This window comes from Xenopus laevis, chromosome 8S (assembly GCF_017654675.1).
Source record: "Xenopus laevis strain J_2021 chromosome 8S, Xenopus_laevis_v10.1, whole genome shotgun sequence".
Taxonomy (NCBI): Eukaryota; Metazoa; Chordata; class Amphibia; order Anura; family Pipidae; genus Xenopus; species Xenopus laevis.
The window spans coordinates 27,220,130-27,239,566 of record NC_054386.1 but is presented as its reverse complement, the minus strand read 5'-3'; the positions used below and the strand labels follow the sequence as shown (position 1 = coordinate 27,239,566).

General features: G+C 46.0%; 1 protein-coding gene across 2 annotated transcripts; it reads left to right on the top strand.

The window, feature by feature from the left end:
• The first annotated feature begins 3,893 nt into the window (after positions 1-3,893).
• LOC108699873 (rab-like protein 6) lies at positions 3,894-14,743 on the top strand. 2 transcript variants are annotated; one of them, XM_041575287.1, is made up of 16 exons: positions 3,894-4,102; positions 4,722-5,170; positions 7,059-7,193; positions 7,819-7,866; positions 8,031-8,086; positions 8,175-8,263; positions 8,383-8,523; positions 8,778-8,883; positions 9,863-9,966; positions 10,050-10,387; positions 10,515-10,665; positions 10,885-11,085; positions 11,754-11,985; positions 12,218-12,386; positions 12,482-12,540; positions 12,783-14,743. In XM_041575287.1, exons 2-16 carry the CDS (start codon positions 5,041-5,043, stop codon positions 12,984-12,986), a joined length of 2,163 nt encoding a protein of 720 aa, XP_041431221.1. In that variant the 5' UTR covers positions 3,894-4,102; positions 4,722-5,040; the 3' UTR covers positions 12,987-14,743. The 2 variants fall into 2 exon arrangements, with proteins under 2 accessions (XP_041431221.1, XP_018088004.1); XM_018232515.2 differs by having other exon boundaries at positions 3,895-4,102; positions 12,798-14,743.
• Positions 14,744-19,437: the final 4,694 nt, after the last annotated feature.

Here is a 19,437-nt window from a genome sequence, read left to right as displayed (position 1 = left end):
TTGCCATCTGGCTGGTATTTTACTGGCCTGGCCGGTAAAAATGATGACTGATCCCAATGTCATTAATAGGGAAAAAATATAAATATATAGGAAGGCTGGTATTTTTTTTCCAGAAAAGGTGTCAACCCTACACATGGAGCCCATGCCCAATAGATATGTGACTCCCTCTCCAGCTGAAGGTCCTTGTACACCCAATATCCCTAAAGCCAGGGGGTTACACTCCCAGCATTCTCAGGGAGACGCCAGTTTATGCTGGGGGCCCATCATGGCCCAGAGGATTGAATGAATGGGAGGAGGGGGATATTGTTGCAAAGAAGTTAGGGGCAATTGTGCACATGTATTTTCCCCAGTACACTGGCTCCTCCTGGTGGTTGGTTGTGTCGTGGTCAGCTGTGTCCCTTGGGGGAGCAGTTATGACTCGGCCCCTGATCCAGCCACACCCAATTATGTTTAAACCCCACCCATGATCCAAATAAGCCACGCCCCATAATGACAAGTTTATACCTCTTGGAACCCCCCGACTGCAGTACCCCGTGCTCCCCTGATGCTGACCCTGTTGAGTGCAGTGAGAACCTGTAGGTGGGATGTCCAACAAGATGGTAACTCTTTCCTCCCATGGCTGGTGCTGCACAGGGAAACTTTTTGGGTGCACCCATGAATCAGCTCAGCACCACCACTCCCCAGAAGTTCCTACAATTCCCAGGAGGAGACGCTGCCGCGACTCATTTCCCAGAGTTCCACCGAAAAGACGCAGAAATACGGGCAATATTGTCTCTGTGCCAGATGCAGCACTTTCCTCTATCCTATTCACCGGTCTGGGCGTTACACACCTGGACACAACTAACTGCCTTATCCCCTGCAGTGGAGCCTCCTTCTGTCTGTGGGTAAGAAACCTGCAGTGACACAGGCAGAGACAGACGCACAACTCATCCCTTTAAAGGGGTTCACCTTTTAATGGACTTTTAGTATAATAGACTGTAGAGAGTGATAATCTGAGACAATTTGCAATCGGTTTCATTTTTTTATTATTTGTGGTTTATTTATCTTTTTATTCTGCAGCTCTCCAGTTTGCAGTATAAGCAAACTGGTTGCTAGGGTCCAAATTCCTCTAGCAACCATGCATTGAATAATAATTAAGAAACTGGAATATAAACAGGAGAGGACCTGAATAGAAAGGAGAATAATCAAAAGTAGTAAAAACAATAAATCTGTAGCCTTGCAGAGTATTTGTTTTTTTAGATGGGTCAGTGACCCCCATTTTGCACCCCCGCCTAATGATTTTAAAAATGAGTGGTGAGCACAACTTTCCCTTGTTTGTTATAGTTATATAGGAGCAGTGACCAGCTCCATGTTGTAGCTCCCACCCTTCCCAGCTATAGTCAGGTGATCCCACTGGTGTCTAATAAAAGGGCAGCCAAGTTTGGGTGTTTTACTTTGAAAGCAACTAGTAAGTTGCAGGTAAAACTTTGTCCCTTTGTAAAATGTATAATGAAGCAATCGAATTCTTAATGAATCAGATGAAAATTAAGCGTAGGACTGGCCAGATATGGGATGACTTTGACGTAGTTGGCCATCTTAAATATATTGCAATATATGGACAAACAATCCCTGTTTTGTTTAAAGGGTAAGGCATTTCTCAGTAGCAGTATGCACAAAATATATATATATATGCTCTGTCATTCTCCCTATCCCTCCTCTCCTCCTATTGCTGCCCATGTTAGGCTGAACCAGAGAATGGAGCACATTGAATGGCATCATCCTCCGTGTTTCAGGGGCCCTGTCTTCATTCCCCCCAGAGGTGAAGAGGGATCAATGTGGAGATGTTGTGGAATAACCAGGACAATCTAACAGCAGGAGTAGGTTTGGGAGATAATCAGCCTGGCAACCTCTGCGCCCTTACTGACTGCAAAATGACTGGCTTCTGCTCCGTGTCAGCAGAACTTTGTGCAACAGCGCCCCCCTGTGCTTGAACTGGAGGTTACAAACAGCTGTAAGATCATATTTTGGACAATATGGACTTGCCTTGCAGCACTTCTACATACCAAGGGGATGTTATCCCACAGCCATGCACCTGTTTCTATTGCTGAAGTATGGAATGCTACTTCTCCTTTAATTATGTATAATGGGAGTGGCCAATTTGAAAAAAAAACAAATAGAAATATATATTTGCATATTGTATTGCTCTGTAACCATGTGACCAGTGAGTGTTTTGCTCTGGGGGTTCATTTCACTTCTGTGCCACTTACTGGGGGGTTACTGTTGATTATAATGAGACAATCAGTTTGTTCTAACCCACAGCAGCCAATCAGCTCACAGCACAGATCTGTATGTTGCAGTGAGAATGATGTGAGCAAGTTTCTGATTGGCAGTGCTTGGCACTGCACCAGGCCCAGGTCCTTTGTACCAGGTTATAGAAACTAGGCTGCTCAGAGGCAGGAGACATTTTTCCTTCTGTTTTGCCAGTACCCTAATCTGACTCAGGCCACCGATTTCTGGCACAATGAACTGCTGTCTTCCAAGGAAATCATAACCAAGAATTGTATCTTAACTGGTATCAGATGAGGAAGAGTTCTGTCCTTGGTCGCTGGCCACCATCAGTCATTCACTACTCTCATGCCTCCTCATCATCATGTGCATGGAAATTCTCGCATATCGCAAGAAGGATTTGTCACTTCCTGTTTCCCATAACATCCCCCTCCCCCATGTTTACACATATGGGAGGGAGCTGCCATATTGCGTCCTGGTACACACTTGCTACAACATGACACACAATGTACAGAAAGGGAATACAATATATTGTATACGTGTATATTTAGGCTCATATATGCCCATCCCAATGTTCATACACATCTATAAGGTCTCATGCCGGGAGATTCCAGTCAGCACTGTTAAGTTTGCCTTTTCCACTGCTCAGTTCAGTTGTGCCACTCACTCTGATAAAGTGATGATATTGCACGTCTATGGAGTCCTAAAAGTTACAAAAAGCTTGCAATCTAAACTATCTAAACTATTAGTTTCTTCCCAGTCAGCCCCCCACACACATGCCATTCTAATAGCTGCTCAGTTGCCAGGGACAGTGACTCCTAGTAACCAGTGAGCAGACTTAACTTTAACTGTTAGTATGATATAGAGAAAGATATTCTGAGACACTTTGCTATTGTTTTCATTTTTATTATTTGTGGTATTTGAGTTATTTGGCTTTTTATTCAGCAGCTCTCGAGTTGCAATCTGGTTGCTAGAGTACCAATTCCCCTAGCAAACATGCATTGACTTGAACAAGAGACTGGAATATGAATAGCAGAGACCTCACTGGAAAGATGAGGAATAAAAAGTAACACTAACAATACATATGTAGCCTTACAGAGTATTTGTTTTTTTTAAATGGGGACAGTGACCCCCATTTGAAACTGGAAAGAGTGAGATAAAGAAAAACAAACTATAAAAATAAGACCAATAGAAAACTTGCATAGAATTGGCAATTCTATAACATACTAAAATGAACATAAAGGTAAAGAGTCCCTCTAAGCTCTGTAGCATACAATGGGATTTTTCACAATGAATGTATCTGTGCTGTGTCCTGTGCTTGACCGGATGCCCCATGGCTACACCACAGCCTGTGTCCATAAACCATAGAAATGATGAGTCCCCTAGCGGCAGAGTCCAGCACTGCAGCGAATTAGGAGCAGGTGGGGACATTCGCTGCAGTGCTGCACTCTGCCGCTAGGGGACTCATCATTACGGAACGCATTTTAGGACATCCTGCGGCGAAATACCCTTCCTTCCTGCGATGTCCTATGCCTTCTGAATGGCGCATCGGGTGCGACATCGCAGGAAGAAAGGGTATTTCGCCGCAGGATGTCCTAAAATGCGTTCCCGGAGTGCCGCGCACTCAGTCTTAGCTCACCACGCCCACAACGGTGGCCACGTCTACGCGTCACGGCACTGTGGTAGTGACGTCACACGCTCGCGAGACTCGGAATGTCCGGCAGAAGCCAGGCAGCTGGACCCTAATGGGCTTGCGGGATGTTTAAACAGCTGGCCGGGACTGCGTGCTGTGCAGAGCAAATTGGGGCTGAGCCAGGAGAAGCGGGACTACTGGGCGGTACGTGTATGCGGGGACTTGGTATCGGCGTACAGTGAGGGTATTTAGAGTGGGAGGTACTAGGGACACGTATAGTGCAGTCCTTATCCGTGGCATCTGTACACCTGACACCTGTAACATGCCACTGAAGTCCTGGAACCCCGCATTACTGTATGAGTAACAGGGCATCAGTGGCATGGTTACAGGTTATAGGACTTCTGTGCCAGGATTACAGGGTTCAGCCCTGACACCTGTACACCAGCACCCCCTGTCCCCATAGTCCTAGCAACCAAATAGTACTCTGCTTTCATTAGTCTGCTGTGTAATATGCAAACACACAGGACTATCACTAGTGCTGCAGCTTGCCACTGTCTGTACGTGGTACAACTGCTCTGGTTCTGGGGCATAATGGGACCCCAGGTCAGAAACTCTGGAGTGGAAGATTTGGGGGAAAGCAAAGTGCAAGGTGGGGCAATAGCTGGGCAAGTGGCACTAATGATAGAGTCGGTAACATTGTGTTGTCAAATTCACTACCTTTTATTTGTTTAGCTCCCAGCTGAAGGCTGTCAGAAGTTGTAGATTAACAACTGAGTCTCTTGTGTTGCGTTATTCAATACCTTTACTTATTACTTGCCGACAGGTCCAGCATGGTGGCCAGTGCGGGTGAGCGTGGATTAAAGAGACATCTGGATACATAAGACTTTCTATTAATTGCTAAACGTGGTGTCTGGATTTGTGTTGCCCCTGCTCCCTAACAAAGTGACATTGGATAGAACACCCCAGATGATGGCTTTCACTCTCCAGCCACCCCCCGTGCCCTCCTCATTCCTTCCTTGGCTTTAGTTTCTTTGGCAGCTGTGTTACCTGACTCCCAGGTGGCTGTGTAAGAAGGGCACGGGCAATTCTATATTACTGTGTCTTCTTCCAGACTCTTATTGCCCCACTGACACACAGCCAAAATGTTCACTGCCCTGAAGAAACTGGTGGGGTCCGACGCTTCCGTAGGCAGGGACAAGAATATCCCGGCCGGGCTGCAGTCCATGAACCAGACGCTCCAGAGGAGGTTTGCTAAGGGAGTGCAGTATAACAGTGAGTATACCCCATGCCCAAAATCTGCCTGGCATTGTGGTACCCCTGTAATGATGCCAGACTCCCAGCATTCCCACGGTCTGACACCCCTGCTTATTAGACTGTGTAATGACGGAAAGGATTTGCTGCCAAGGGAGACGATTGGTTCAATGATCTAATTAATTTGTTACCCCATGTTACAGAGATGCACCTTCCCTGTTACCATCACAGGGTATTAATCCTGCCCTCTACTTACTCTGCACCCATGTATTGTCTTTTAGCACATGGCAGCTCATATGGGGGAGTCTGTGACTCAAGCAGTGGGTGGGACTAGCACCTGCTGCAGCTTACAGAGAGGAGGAGCATGACATCTGTAAGTGAATAGGGGGTGGTGCTATATTAGTATTTTTTGGCCTCTTGTGTCATGGCCTTATGACTGGTGATCCCAAAGATGTGGGACTGAGCAAACTGTACATAGTGCACCCCCCTTTAGTCTATCTGTAGTGTGACTCCCATAATCACTATGGATGCCCGAGTGTGCAATCTGACTGATACTCCAGTGGGCACAACTAGTCATGTTGCTTATGTGCCTCCCAGTGGAGCCAAGTCTATGGGAGTGTGTATATGTCTGGGTGACTCTTTGGCATTAGAACGTATTGCCCTGTCATCTCATTGGTATCATAAGGCTGCCTATATAGTATATAGTTCTATAAATGGGAGTACTTGTACTGCTGTGGGTTCCTGAGCACTTTCCCTTTATGTGTGGCACCCTGTACTTATAGCCATATTCTATATGTGCACTTACCAGAGAGTGCTTGTGCTGGGTGCTCTTCATTCAGTTGATTGGAGCAGGGTGACTTTGCGGCTGGTTCTCCTATTAATAGAAGGTGAGTACATCGCAACCCTGGGATTTTAGGTAATGCAATGCAAATGGGACAGGTCTAATATAGGGGATATTTGCATCAGGCCTACACACAAAAGTGAAACATTGATGTTTATATATTTTACAGGAAATAGGATTTTTTTAGCTTCCTGTTTGAAAGAAAAACAACTAATTTTGTTTGGAATGGTTGGGGGTTCCCTACCATTCAGTCCCCCATGGATGCAGGGAGAGCCATGAGACTGGGATAATTGCATTCCTGTCAAGTGACTGCTTGCATTGTGCTGCCACTGACGGGTGGGAAGGTCTGGACTAGGAGCCAAAATAGGCGGCCCAATCAGCTCCCGACCAGCCCACTAAATAGTGACTTTGTATAGCATCTTGTGGCAGCCCCTCTGGCATTTGGCAGAACCCACAGATTGCCAGTCCGGGGGTGGGGGGGGGTTATACGCTGTATTTCTGGAGAATGGAATGTTCTGCAGAGCCCATAGCCTTCAGTTGTGAGGCACAGTATTAGAATGGTCTCCTGTCAGGCAAGGGGTGTTTAGTTGCTTCCCGGCACCTATATATATCATATATCAACGTGGCAGTGGCGTGTCACATTCCCCTGAAACATGTCATGCTCAGCATTCTAATGGAACATATAGGCAGCAGTGCAGACGTGGTCATGTGTTTGCATAGTTACGGGGACAGGTGTTTCTTTTGCATTGATCCCAACACCTTAACCTGCCCAGTCCCGCCTCCAAAACACCTGTCCCCGTTAGCAAACAGAGGTGTGTTGGGTGCAAAAAGCCTGGTCACTAAAGAGAAATATTTTTGTATGAACCATTCAAGAGATCTGCAGCTGGTACCAACCTCCCAGTCCCGTTCTATAACTAGTAACAGCCCCGGGACAGGCCTTGTTATCATTATTGTATCAGATATATCTCTAGGATAGAAATACTTACTGTGGGTTCATTAGCAAAATAAACTAGGGGTGCAATACTCTTCCCGAAACACCATTCCCACCTCTGTACTCTCCTCTTCCAGTGAAAATAGTGATCCGTGGTGACCGGAACACCGGCAAGACCACTCTCTGGCACCGGCTGCAGGGGAAGAAGTTTGTGGAGGAATATATCCCCACTCAGGAGATTCAGGTCACCAGCATCCACTGGAACTACAAAAGTAAGAGGGGCAAGCTGAGTCAGGGGGTACAGGTACATGACAACAGGTCTCTTTGTTTTTTTCCATTGAGACCCCCTTGAGCCCATCTCCACTCATGCTCAATTTCCCCCTCACTGACTGGTTTGTCTCCAGTGTTAAAGGGATGGGGGGGGGCTTTCCTCTCAGTCCCTATCATAAAGTCACAAGTCTCACCCCTAATGAATAGCTGTGCTGCACTGCACCAATCACAAGGTGACTGCTTTGCTCATTGTAATGGAGCTGCACTGAGGTATTATGGGATGCACTGTTCATTTTGTCCTTGGAGTAAAAGAAAATGGGACAATAGCCGTAATCCACAGACCATAGAATTACGTAGCATTCTTTCATTCTTAAAGCAACATCACACTACAGCCCTGTCTTGAGTTCTCCAGGGTCAGTGAACCAATGAGTGCAGGAGAATCTTCCAGTGAGACTGTCCCATCTTTTCCATGCCCTTGAACTGCAATTAAAGCAAAAAGCATACTGTGCCCAACTCTATGCCTGGGGGGAGGGGGTGCAACTATTTGGCATTAAACCCTATTATGAGTAAAGTCAGTGTTGCACAGTCTATATGTTTGGTGTTACTCTAACACTTCTTGTGTTGCAGCCACTGATGATATAGTGAAGGTTGAAGTCTGGGATGTGGTTGACAAAGGTAAGCGTGTGTGTGTTGGGGGGGCTGCAGACCTCTGTATATTACTGGGCATTGGGGGGACATTAAGGGTGATGGCAGTTTTATCCAAGTGGGTAACTCTCATGCTGGGGCAGCTATTGTGTTGATTATGGGTTGATTCTTATGAGTCCATTTCCTGCTTCCAGGCAAGTGTAAGAAGAGGGGCGAGAGCTCCCTGAAACTGGAGAATGATCCACAAGAGGTAAATAGTCAGCCCTGTTCTTCAGGCTGGTTCTTTTGTCTTGTTGTCCCCAAATTGCCCCTAATTCTAAGCGTATGTTTGTCCCCAGGACGCTGATATGGCTCTGGATGCAGAGTTCCTTGACGTGTACAAGAATTGCAATGGAGTTATTATGATGTTTGACATCACCAAGCAGTGGTAGGTCGTCCCTTATGTCACTAGGAGCCGCCTGATAGACTGAAATTCACCAGTCACCATGTCTTTCTCAATTCTGTATTAACATGGCGGAAGTGATAACAGAAACCTCTCTTCACCAGGACGTTTACATACATTATGCGGGAACTGCCTAAAGTCCCCAGCGATGTGCCGGTGTGTGTGCTTGGCAATTACCGTGACATGGGGGAGCACCGGGTTATCTTGCCTGATGATGTCCGGGAGTGCATTCAGAATCTGAACAGGTGAGTGGGATGCTTTGGTTCCGCTGAACAGCACATGCCCTGCAGTCTACTAATAGCTGTGAATTACAGTCTTCAGCAATCCCTAGCAGGAAAGACTCTCAGGGCTGCTGGGAGTTGCAGTTTACAATAATTGAAGGGCACCTATTTTTGTATAGTTTCCCATAAGCATCTAGGGCGCCATTCAGTACCTTTGTTGTGTGTTGGTTCTCTGGTTAATATTGCTTTGCCTCTTTCCTCTGCTTTCCCCTATACAGACGCCCCGGTTCCTCCTACATTCGCTATGCTGAGTCTTCCATGAAGAACAGCTTTGGGCTGAAATATTTGCACAAATTCTTTAATATTCCTTTCCTGCAGCTTCAGGTGAGATCCACGTCCCTACCTTCCCTTCTGCACCCACCTTTCCTTCCACCAGTCTAGAGCTGTAGCCTGTCTGCTGCAACACCGTGTATCTACTGTGATCCTGTCACTTGCACAGACTGCTGCCGGGACCATGTATATTCTGTCCCATGTATAAGAGTATAACCAGCTATATTAATGGATGCAATTTATCTGTGTGTTCACTGTTTATTAGAGCATACAGTCTAAATGATATCAGTGGAAGTTCAAAGAAAATTCCTTCTCTGTATATTTGTATTTATACATATGGGATGGAGGTGCTATATTGATTCCCTTAGACAGTAAAGTATGAGGGTATAGCCTATTGTGTGCCCAGAACATGCCTTCTCTGTATATTTGTATTTTTTACATATGGGAGGAGCTGCCATATTGTTTTCCTTAGACAGTACAGTATGCCAGGGCCTATAGGCTTGTCTAGAGTTGCCAGACTGGTGGTTGTGGGCCCAGCCCATTAGCCTGGAGGCTAGCAGTGAGTGCAGCATTGTGTGAATGACAGCAGTTGGTAACTATAACTGTTGGTGTAAGGTGATCTGAGTAAGAACTGATCTGGGAACATCCTTACTAATTAATATAAGGGAGGAATAGGAGACGGTTAACCCTACTATTGCTGTGTGGGAGCAGTTTTCCTGTTGCTGCTGTTATCTGACGGCACCAGGGCTGGAAAGCTCCGGCCGTGTGACAGTGCTTGAGATTATTCACACGTCATACAGGAAAGGTAAGTCCCTGATAAAGTAGGCCGGGAACTATTCTATAACCGTGATCCATGGCAGAGGTAAGTTCTGTCTGTAGGGAGTTATTGGGGTAGCTTTGGGGATATTCTAGTGGGTGCTTGATAGTCTGTAGTGAAGCATGTTGGGTAGGCAAGCTCATGGAGGAGGTAAATATGATATTCCCGGAGTTGTTGCCAGCATCCAGTGACTGCTGCCATATTGTATTGTTGCAGAGAGAGACCTTGTTACGGCAGTTGGAGACCAACCAGCTGGATATTGACGCCACGCTAGAGGAGCTGTCTGTGCAGCAGGAGACCGAGGATCAGAATTATGAGATGTACGTGGTTACAGTTAGTGCATAGTATTGGAGTATCAGATAGAGGGGCTTCTAACTCATGCACCCCCTTCTCTTCCCTGCAGCTTCCTGGAAATGTTAGAAACGAACAAGCAGCAGGCTTCCCCAGTTGCCACAAACGGCCAGAGCCCTGCCTCCGGCTCACAGTCTCCAGTAATGGCCATGAACTCGGCATCACCAGACTGTTCTAGTCCGGGCACACCTCTGCAGCTCCCTTCTGTCATACCGGCTAGTCCTCCTCTGGGGGCTTCCCCACCCCCTCCTATGCCCGACCTACCTGAGTCTGCTGCCTCTCCTAATTTTTCTGTGACTTCTCCTCAAACCCAAGCACCTCCACAGAAACGGGGGTTCATATCGCGGCTTTTTGGTTCAGCCACACCTGAGACTCCTCCAGCAAGAACAGGTAAGCCTGAGGGCACACTTACCTCAAACCTTTGTTATGGCTGATCCCCAGAAGTACCTGGGGAGGAAGAAGAAACATTATAACGTGTGTGTGTCTAAGAATTATTTTGCTCTTCCTTTCCCATCAGACAGTGTAAGCTCTGCAGAGCAGATGGGGAAGGTTCAGAGCGTGGAGGATTTTGTCCCTGACGAGAGCTTGGACCGAAGTTTCCTGGAGGACAGTGGGGCACACAGAGAGCAAGGGAGAGCATCTCCCAGGGAACAGAAGGACAGCGATAGGTAAACTTTGCCTTGTTTTCAAATAACCAATTTAGAGAGATTATAAATAGTGGTAAGAATGGATCAGGATGGGCAGTTGGATATAGCAGATGCTCCCTCTACTGGCCACAGAAAATCTGCAAAGTGACAATATGGCAGCATTGTGGCTCTGAAACAGAACCATTTCCATTATTATTCTATAAGTCCTTTAATAACGACTCACTTTCTGTCCCATGGCAGTGACGGGGAAGCACCCAGTACAAACCCAATGGTTGCAGCATTCCAGGATGACTTAGATCCAGATGACCGGGTGGGAATTAAACCCAGCGCTGCTCTGGTGGTCCCCAGCAAGAATATTACCCTGTCAAGTGACGAGGAGGGGCCCAATCACACAGTACTTATTACAGCCGACGAGGATATTGACTCAGAGCCAGAAACATGGTAAGTTGGGACATGGGGGTGCACAATAAGCTATACCGCCATATTGTACTGTCTATGGGAAACAATCTGGTAGATTCTGTCTATGTATAAATACAAATATACACATTATATTCTTAAACATTCAGACACTACGCAATACACCGTTTGCACCTGCTAGGTTAAAGCAATTGGCCAATAAGGTATATAGCAGCGATTGGTCAGTATATCGGATCCCTTATGTAGGACTCCTTGTAACGTGGGTCTGTGGCCACTACTATGCTTAAAGATGAAATGAACTCAGGCAATAAATCTGCAGTGGCCCCCTTTGGAGAGGAGAACATAATGAGCCCTATTTATTGTCTCATTAAGATGAAGCAGATGAGTGCCAGAGGTACTGTGTAAGCCCCGGAATAAACCAATGATACTATTGATTCTCCCATAAGCTCACAGTAGGGTTTGCAGGGGAGATTGCAGATATCAAAGCAGGGCAAGATGGACATTGTACAGACAAGTAATCTGTTCCTGCAGCAGTGTAGGGGCACAGTCAAGGTCATAAATGTGTTTCAAATAGAAATCCAGTACTGTCCTATGAAACTGCACAGCAAGATTCCACCACTAGGGGGAGTGATTATATCTATAGAGAGAGACTGGGACATACAGTGTTTTTCACTTTCTTTCCATCATATCAGGAAACCCCAGCAGAAAGCTGTTTCTCAGAGTCGTTCCCAGAAGAACACCCCGTCTGATCAGTTGATTTCCGGTGCGGCTCAATCCACTGGCAAAGCGACACGGGGAAAGCCAAGCACCAAGGAGCAGTCTGACAGTGACCAGGAGGAGCCCATTGCCAACCAGATGCTTTCTTTTGTCATAGACGATCCAGATTTTGACAGCGAAGATTCAAGTCGTGTCCCCAAGAGACCGGTTAGAGGGGCTTTAGTACTATAACATTCCTTCTGGTTGAGATTTAAAGCAATATTTTTAATCATTTCATTCTGCCCAAGGTTAGCAAGGTGATTGGCTGCTCACAACTGTGTTCACCCACAGCCAATCACATTAAGTTGAAATGGGATTCAGCTAAGCTTCTCTATTGCTGTAGCTCACAGTAAGCCCCTGTCATGCCCAGAGTAACCCCTGTTGTCTCCCACATTTGCAGGATGTGCTCCCAGCCCTAAACCACTTGTCTGACAGCTCCAGTGAAGATGCTGCTCCATCTCTGCCCACGGAGGTGACCAAACCTGTTCCAGCCTTTAAAGCCAGAAAGGACAATGACCTCTTTGGTCTGGGCTTTGAGGAGAAAGGCACAAAGGAGAACAATGAGGAAGGTACAACTATGGAGGAACCTGTCTTGTCTTGCTTGTCTGTGGTATCTCTTACTGGTAACACCCCCAGTAATGTTTCCTTTCCTCTGCTTGTTTAGATAAAGACAGCAAAGGTTCTAAAGAGAAGAAGAAGAAAAAGAAGAAAACAGTAAAGGAGGTAAATAGTGAATGGGAACTCTGACCCACAGTTTGCATTTAGCATACAGATCTGGGGGAACAAGGCCCAATTTTGAGAGGGGGCTGAATTTTGTTCTGACATATGGCTTGAGCCTAACCTTTACAAGCAGGAAGGGGCTCCTCAGAAAGTGAGGAGTAGGGGGCCAGGGCAGCACTGTCAGCCATATGTCAGTGCCCAGGAATTTGCCCGTATTTCATGCAGTTTCCCTTTGCCATGTTCTGACTTTGTCCTGTCAGGCTCCAGAAGAAGAGAAAGAAGCGAAGAAGAAGAGCAGACACAAGAAGGGCAAAGAGAAGGAGGATGGCAAGGAAGACAAGAAGAAGAAGCCCAAGAAGAAGAAGGATGAGTTTGATGAGCTGGAAGCCTTTTTGGGAGGGGGGGCTCCGAGCCGGCCACGCTCAGGGGAAGAGTACGAGGAGCTTTAAATGCTATTGGAGCCCACCTCTTGTGCTTTCTCTTCCCTCTCTATGGACTCTGATATCTGCTTCCCTCATCAGATGTCCAAACAGGGTGCAGCGCATTGATCCTGGAGTGAATAATCAAGTTTGTGTGTTCACTACCTTCTGCACCAGGGGTCCAAACGCACAGCAGCGGTGGTGGAAGCAGCAGGGATCTTGCAGAAGTGAAGGGGTTAAAGTGGAGGTTCTTGTTTTAACCAACAAATCCCCCCCCCCCCCCAAAAAAAAACTCTGATACGGGCTTCAACCTTACACTCCGTCTAACCCATGGACAGCCTTGGTTCTGAGGGACATGGACTTTATGGTTCTGACACCCTGTACTAAGAAAGTGGGTTCCTTCTCAGGAGGAGCACGGGGTGAACTAGAAACCATTACCAGCTACTGCACTTCTGTCCCTCGGCCAGATGGAGGCGCCTCCTGCAATCGCATAGCAACTGCTGTTTTTACTTCATCCTCCTCTGTTTTTTCCTTGATGTGTTTCCTAATGTTGGCGGTGACCCCCTTATCTGTGTTAATTTTATTTAACCCCCAAGATATACTGTGTCTTGTGACAATTATGGTGGCCATTCTGTTGCCAAAGTCCTTGCTCAGCTGGCTTTCTTCCCATCATTGTCTCCAGGAGCACATTGTTCGGTAGAGAGCTTGCCTTACTTTACCTTTTAATATTACCCAGTATTCCAAGGGGTGATGTGATCTACACTGCAGTGTTTGTACCAGGTTTAGTAACCTGTAGCAACCAATCACAAGGTAGCATTCAGTGGTCAACTATCTGATTGGTTGCTATGGGATAGTAAACCTGAAGCAAACTGTGGATTATTTCCATTAGACGTTCATGTAAATGAGCCCCTAGGCTTTGATCAGCAGTTTTTCAGGTTCCCATATTATTGAGCCACATGGGCCTTTTTGTGAGTTGAATTGTGCTGTTCCAGCAAAAGGGGGTGGGGGGTGATACCAGATCCAATATGATTGACCAGGTTTGTTTGCTTGTATTATTCCTGTAGTGTTTAAAAGGTGCTTTATGTGGCAGGGCCATGCATGGTGAGCACCCCTGAGACTGTTGCTGATCAGATACATCATTCCAGTTCTATTTATCTTCATTTTGATTCCGTGATTTTTCCACTCAACTGGATTGGTCTACCCCCGACCCCAGTGCTTTCCTGCAGCGCCATATACCCCCCCCCCCCCTGGAGGGTACCTCTGTACACCACCTGAGTGCATTTAGTGCTCAGTTGCACATGCTCAATAAAAGGCATTTCCCATCTGTTGTACTGCTTAAAAAAAAAAGGAATAGCTAAATAAACCTTCCCCCAGACTTTGGCAACATGCTGCTTGTGTGCTGAGCCCCACATGTTTGGTAATGTGTTGGTATGCAGGCCCTAAATTCCCTCCCTTATTTCAGGCCAGTAGTGCAAAAAATTAATATGGTGCTGCAGCCTCTTGCTCCATAAATAAACAGTTAATCTCTCTTTGTAATGACACTTGTGTTCTGAGCCATTCACTGCAGGGGTGCTGTTATCTGACTCTGGAACAGAACCGCGTGCTGTAATCCAGTTTGATTTGATTGATACCCAACTAATAGCCACCATAAGTGCAATTGGATCGCTGGCTTTGGCCGTGCACTCGCATAACGCACACACTACATGGGCTCTGCTAATACTGTTAGATTGTCACACCCACACTTGGATTTCATTGGATAAAATAAAATGCTGTTTCATTTTGTGGAATCCTTTGTGTCTTTCTTGTGAGAGTGCTTCTGAGAGGCTGATCAACTGCATGACAGATGTGGCCCTCCAAGGACTTGGGTTAAACTTGGCCTTAAAGAAAAAAAAAAAAAAAGATTCTTGCCTTTAAAGAGTGCACATTTATCAGAGCAGGGTGGTTGGCTGCCAACTTTTCAACACAAGACTAGTGCAGAGACTGGGGGGCAGCCATTTATAGTTTGCAGAAAACTCCTACCTATAGGTGGTCAGGCCCTAGGGACTGAACCAACTTAAATATTAGGCTTACTTGCCCTTTAATTCCACTTTCTCTGCTGGCTCAATGTTCTGTATCCTGCAAGTCAACTGTACGACGACCCAGAACAATGTAATGTATGTTCAAGGGCTCCCGGGGCCCAAGGAACTGCCATGGCCACAGTGCTTAGTGTGGTTCCAGAGGGCTTACAGCATCACTATAAATAGAGGGTAAGGAGCTAGGGCTTTTCCTGGTACGTGGGAAGAATGCAGCCCGTATCCTAGCAACTCCTTGTCTCTGCCAGCCACTGAAATAAAAGCAGGGAAATTAGCACAGAGAGACAGGCGGCTGCACTGCAATTATTTGCCACAGCTGGAAGGGGCCCGTTGGGGAGGGAGCAGAGAGTGGGTGCACCTTGACTTATATCCCAGCATGAGCCTCACTTTATCCCCCTGTCACCTTAGTCTCCAATGATTATTAGATTGTAAAATCAAAGGGGCAGGTATTTACAGTTTACTGGTGGGAGCTCAGTGTCCTACATGAATGGTGTGCCCAGAACACTCCTTCTCTGTATATTTGTATTTATACATATGGGAGGATGGAGGTGCCGTATAGATTCCTTTAGACAGAACAGTATGAGGGTATAGCTTATTGTGTGCCCAGAACACTCCTTCTCTGTATATTTGTATTTATACATATGGGAGGAGGGAGGTGCCATATTGATTCTCATAGACAGTACAGTATGAGGGTATAGCTTATTGTGTGCCCAGAGCATTCCTTCTCTGTATATTTATATTTATACATATGGGAGGAGGGAGGTGCCATATTGATTCTCATAGACAGTACAGTATGAGGGTATAGCTTATTGTGTGCCCAGAGCATTCCTTCTCTGTATATTTGTATTTATATATATGGGAGGAGGGAGGTGCCTATCCCTATAATAGTAGAGTCTATGGTTCCTCCGGCTGTGCCAGCGATAGTGGATACTATATACTGTGCTTCCTGGCAGCAAAGAAAACCTTTTTTCTTTAGTTGGTCCTCCTGTCAATACAGACTTATGGGTTATGTGTAGGTTCACCTCTGGAGGCAGGACAGAAGAATTGGTCTCTTGGCCCCTCCCTGTGGTTATATATGCTGGCTTCATCTCTGTTTCCTAGTTCTTCTGTCCCCAGCCACTACCTGGGCCTTTCAGTAAGCACAGGCACATATGGAGGATCCAAGCGCAATGTCCTGCATTCAGGCAAGCAGACCGCTCCATTTTGGAAAAGGGCACAGCTTAATGTTTGGCACACTTCTCCTTTTGGCGCGAATACGGAGACTCAACTGCTCATGAGGTCCTGACGTCATTGTGGGCCGCCATTTTCATTATTCCGTATCGCGTCTTTAAACTACTAGCATAGTAATCAGCACAGCTCCACAAACAAATACAACTACACCGTTTTCTACTATAACAGACGGTGCAGATTGCTGGGCTTACATTCCGGATGACAATACTGTGAGTATACTTTTAACTGCAGTTATACAGACAACAATGGAGAGATCAGAGAGTAGGCATTCAGGCGGCCAAATCAATAAAGAGGTCAACTAAGAGACCTGAAAAGGGGGCAAAATGCAGAAAGTGTAAACACTCTGTCAGAAATTCTGAATCAACATATTGCTTTGATTGTAAACCTACTGAACCACCAATTCTATCTCCACAGGAGATTACAGTAGACCCTAACTCAGCTATTGTGCAAGTACATTGTAATGAGGAATCACAATCTAAGGAGGTCAATGTTACCCCTGCGAGGGCCAATAGAGCAGAGCAAATAGCCACACCACAACTCCCAACACAGGTCAGATATTTTTTAGAGATAAAAACTGCTTTCCAACCTTCCACACCTCATCAACAGCCCACCAAGCGTAAGGCACAGGGATCCCTACCTGACATTTCTGACTGTGAGGTTGAACCTTGGCCTAATATTGCTGCAATTTAAGTAACTGAATTACAGGCTTCTGAACAAATAGATTCTGACACCCATAGCGAATCAGATTCTGAACAAACCACTTTTGCCAAACCAGATATTGCCAGAAAACTACTAAGGGAGATGATGGAAACTTTAGAGATCAAGGATGAGACTGTTACAATATCCAAAGCAGATAAGGTATTGAAACGAGAATACACTCAAACAGGAGCACTACTGCGTACGGCATCGGTAGCAGCAGACTTAACCCGCACAGCCAAACACTGGGCACAGGAGATGACTCACAACCCACCAGTTTCTGCTCAGGAACTGGCCGAGGATTTCAATTGGCTTAAAGGAACAGTAATGTCAAAAAATAAAACTGTTTTAAAGTAATGAAAATATAATGCAGTGTTGCCCTGCACTGGTAAAACTGCTGTGTTTGCTTAATAAACACTACAATTGTTTATATAAATAAGCTGCTGTGTAGTAATGGGGGCAGCCATTCAAAGTAGAAAATGCTCAGGTTACACTGCAGATAGTAAATAAGCTCTGTCTGTCTAATGGTGTTATCTTTTATCCATTAGTTAACCTGTGCCATATAGCCGTTTTGTCCATTAGTTATCCTGTGCCATATAGCTGTTTTTCAATTTCTGCCATTGCTCCACAGCAGCTTGTTTATATGAACTATAGTAGTGTTTCTGAAGCAAACAGATCAGTTTTACCAGTGCAGGGCAACAGTACATGATATTTTCATTACTTTAAAACTTACATTTTATGGTGTTTCTGTTCCTTTAACACTGCTATTTCTTTCTTAGCTGACACAGCATTAGAAGTTGTCCGTCTAGCCGCAAAATATACGGCCAATGTAGTAGTGGCCAGAAGAGCACTCTGGCTACGACACTGGTCAGGAGATACAGCTTCAAAAAATACACTTTTGAGCCTACGCTATACAGGGGAATCGTTGTTTGGACCAGATCTCAAACAAATTATCACAGGGGTTACAGGAGGGAAAAGTACCATCCTTCCACCAGGAAAAAAAGGCATGGATGGACCAACCACACAGGCCGACCACTAGGCGAACATGGTCAACACCAAATTGTAATTTTCGTTCCGTTAGATCAGCCACCTTTCGTACCACCAATCCAGATCAAAATGCTAGACGCACTAGGCAACAGTGGCAACAACCAGGCAGGCAGAGGAAAGTTCCCACCACAAAACCAACCTCAGCCTGACCAACCACAACAGAACCCAGGGTAGGGGGTCGCTTGTCCAGATTCTCCGACTACTGGGAAATGCACAGAACAGACGGCTGGGTTCTCAAAATTATTCAACAGGAGTTACAGAATAAATTTCAACACTATCCCTCCAAGAAGGTTTGTCCCATCGATTGTACCATTCAAACGACACGCCCTACTCCAAACAGTAGTATCCCTTCAAGAGGCAGGCGTCATCACCCCAGTGCCAGAAAATCAAAAATTCAAAGGGTTCAACCTTTTTCTGGTAACAAAGAAAGAAGGGACTTATCGCCCTGTCCTCAACCTAAAACAACTAAACAAATGAATTTACAACCAAAAATTCAAGATGGAGTCGATCAGGTCAGCAATAGCCTTCACGGAACCCGAATGCTTCCTGACATCGATCGACCAACAAGATGCGTATCTTCCGTTTCCATGCATCCAAAATCACAAATCTTCCTCCGGTTTGCAGTCGGAGATCAACACTTCCAATTAGTTTGCACAGCAACACGAGTGTTCACAAAGGTACTAACACCAATGGTAGCTCACTTGCGGACAATGGGAGTCCATGTGTTACTGTACTTAGACGTTCTACTGCTCAAAGCACAATCACTAAGTCAGGCAACCAAAGACACTACTTTAACTTTACAGGTCCTGAAACAACATGGGTGGTTAATCAACCACCAGAAAAGCATACTACTACCTTCCCAACAAATATAATTTCTGGGGCTGCAGTTCGACTCAAGGTGTCAGACAGTACAGTTAACAAAAACCAAAGTAGAAAACATAATCAACTGCACAAGTCTTCTCAGAAAATCCATAGTTACGGCAGCCGACTGCCTACAACTGGGCACTAGAGGCCATTCAGTACGACAGGTTTCACTTGAGACCAATTTTCTGCAGTACTGAAACAAAGATCATCAGGATCTTCAGCAAATCATCCCATTACTCACCCAGACAAGGGACAGTCTCCTTTGGTGGACGGTCCGAGCAAACCTAAATGCCGGCAGAAGTTGGGCTCCTGTAACTTGGATTGTAGTGATGACTGACGCCAGTACTTTCGGTTGGGGAGCGGTATGCCAGTCTCATACATTACAAGGCAGATGGGTCCCCACAAGACCCGCTTACCAATCAATGTGCTAGAACTGTGGGCTATAGTGCTAGCTCTTCAAGGCTGCTCCAACCTACTTCGCGCACAACCACTCAGAATTCAATCAGACAATGTCACAGCTGTGGCCTACGTCAACAAACAGGGAGGAACCCACAGCAAACCAGCAATGCGGG

What these genes read in the sequence shown, in the direction of transcription:
- LOC108699873 (XM_041575287.1), top strand. Translation starts at nt 5,041, where the DNA reads ATGTTCACTGCCCTGAAGAAACTGGTGGGGTCCGACGCTTCCGTAGGC. An exon ending in GACTCAGAGCCAGAAACATG is followed by an intron (nt 11,086 to 11,753) that starts GTAAGTTGGGAC and finishes CCATCATATCAG; the next exon opens with GAAACCCCAGCAGAAAGCTG. An exon ending in AGAAGAAAACAGTAAAGGAG is followed by an intron (nt 12,541 to 12,782) that starts GTAAATAGTGAA and finishes TGCCATGTTCTG; the next exon opens with ACTTTGTCCTGTCAGGCTCC.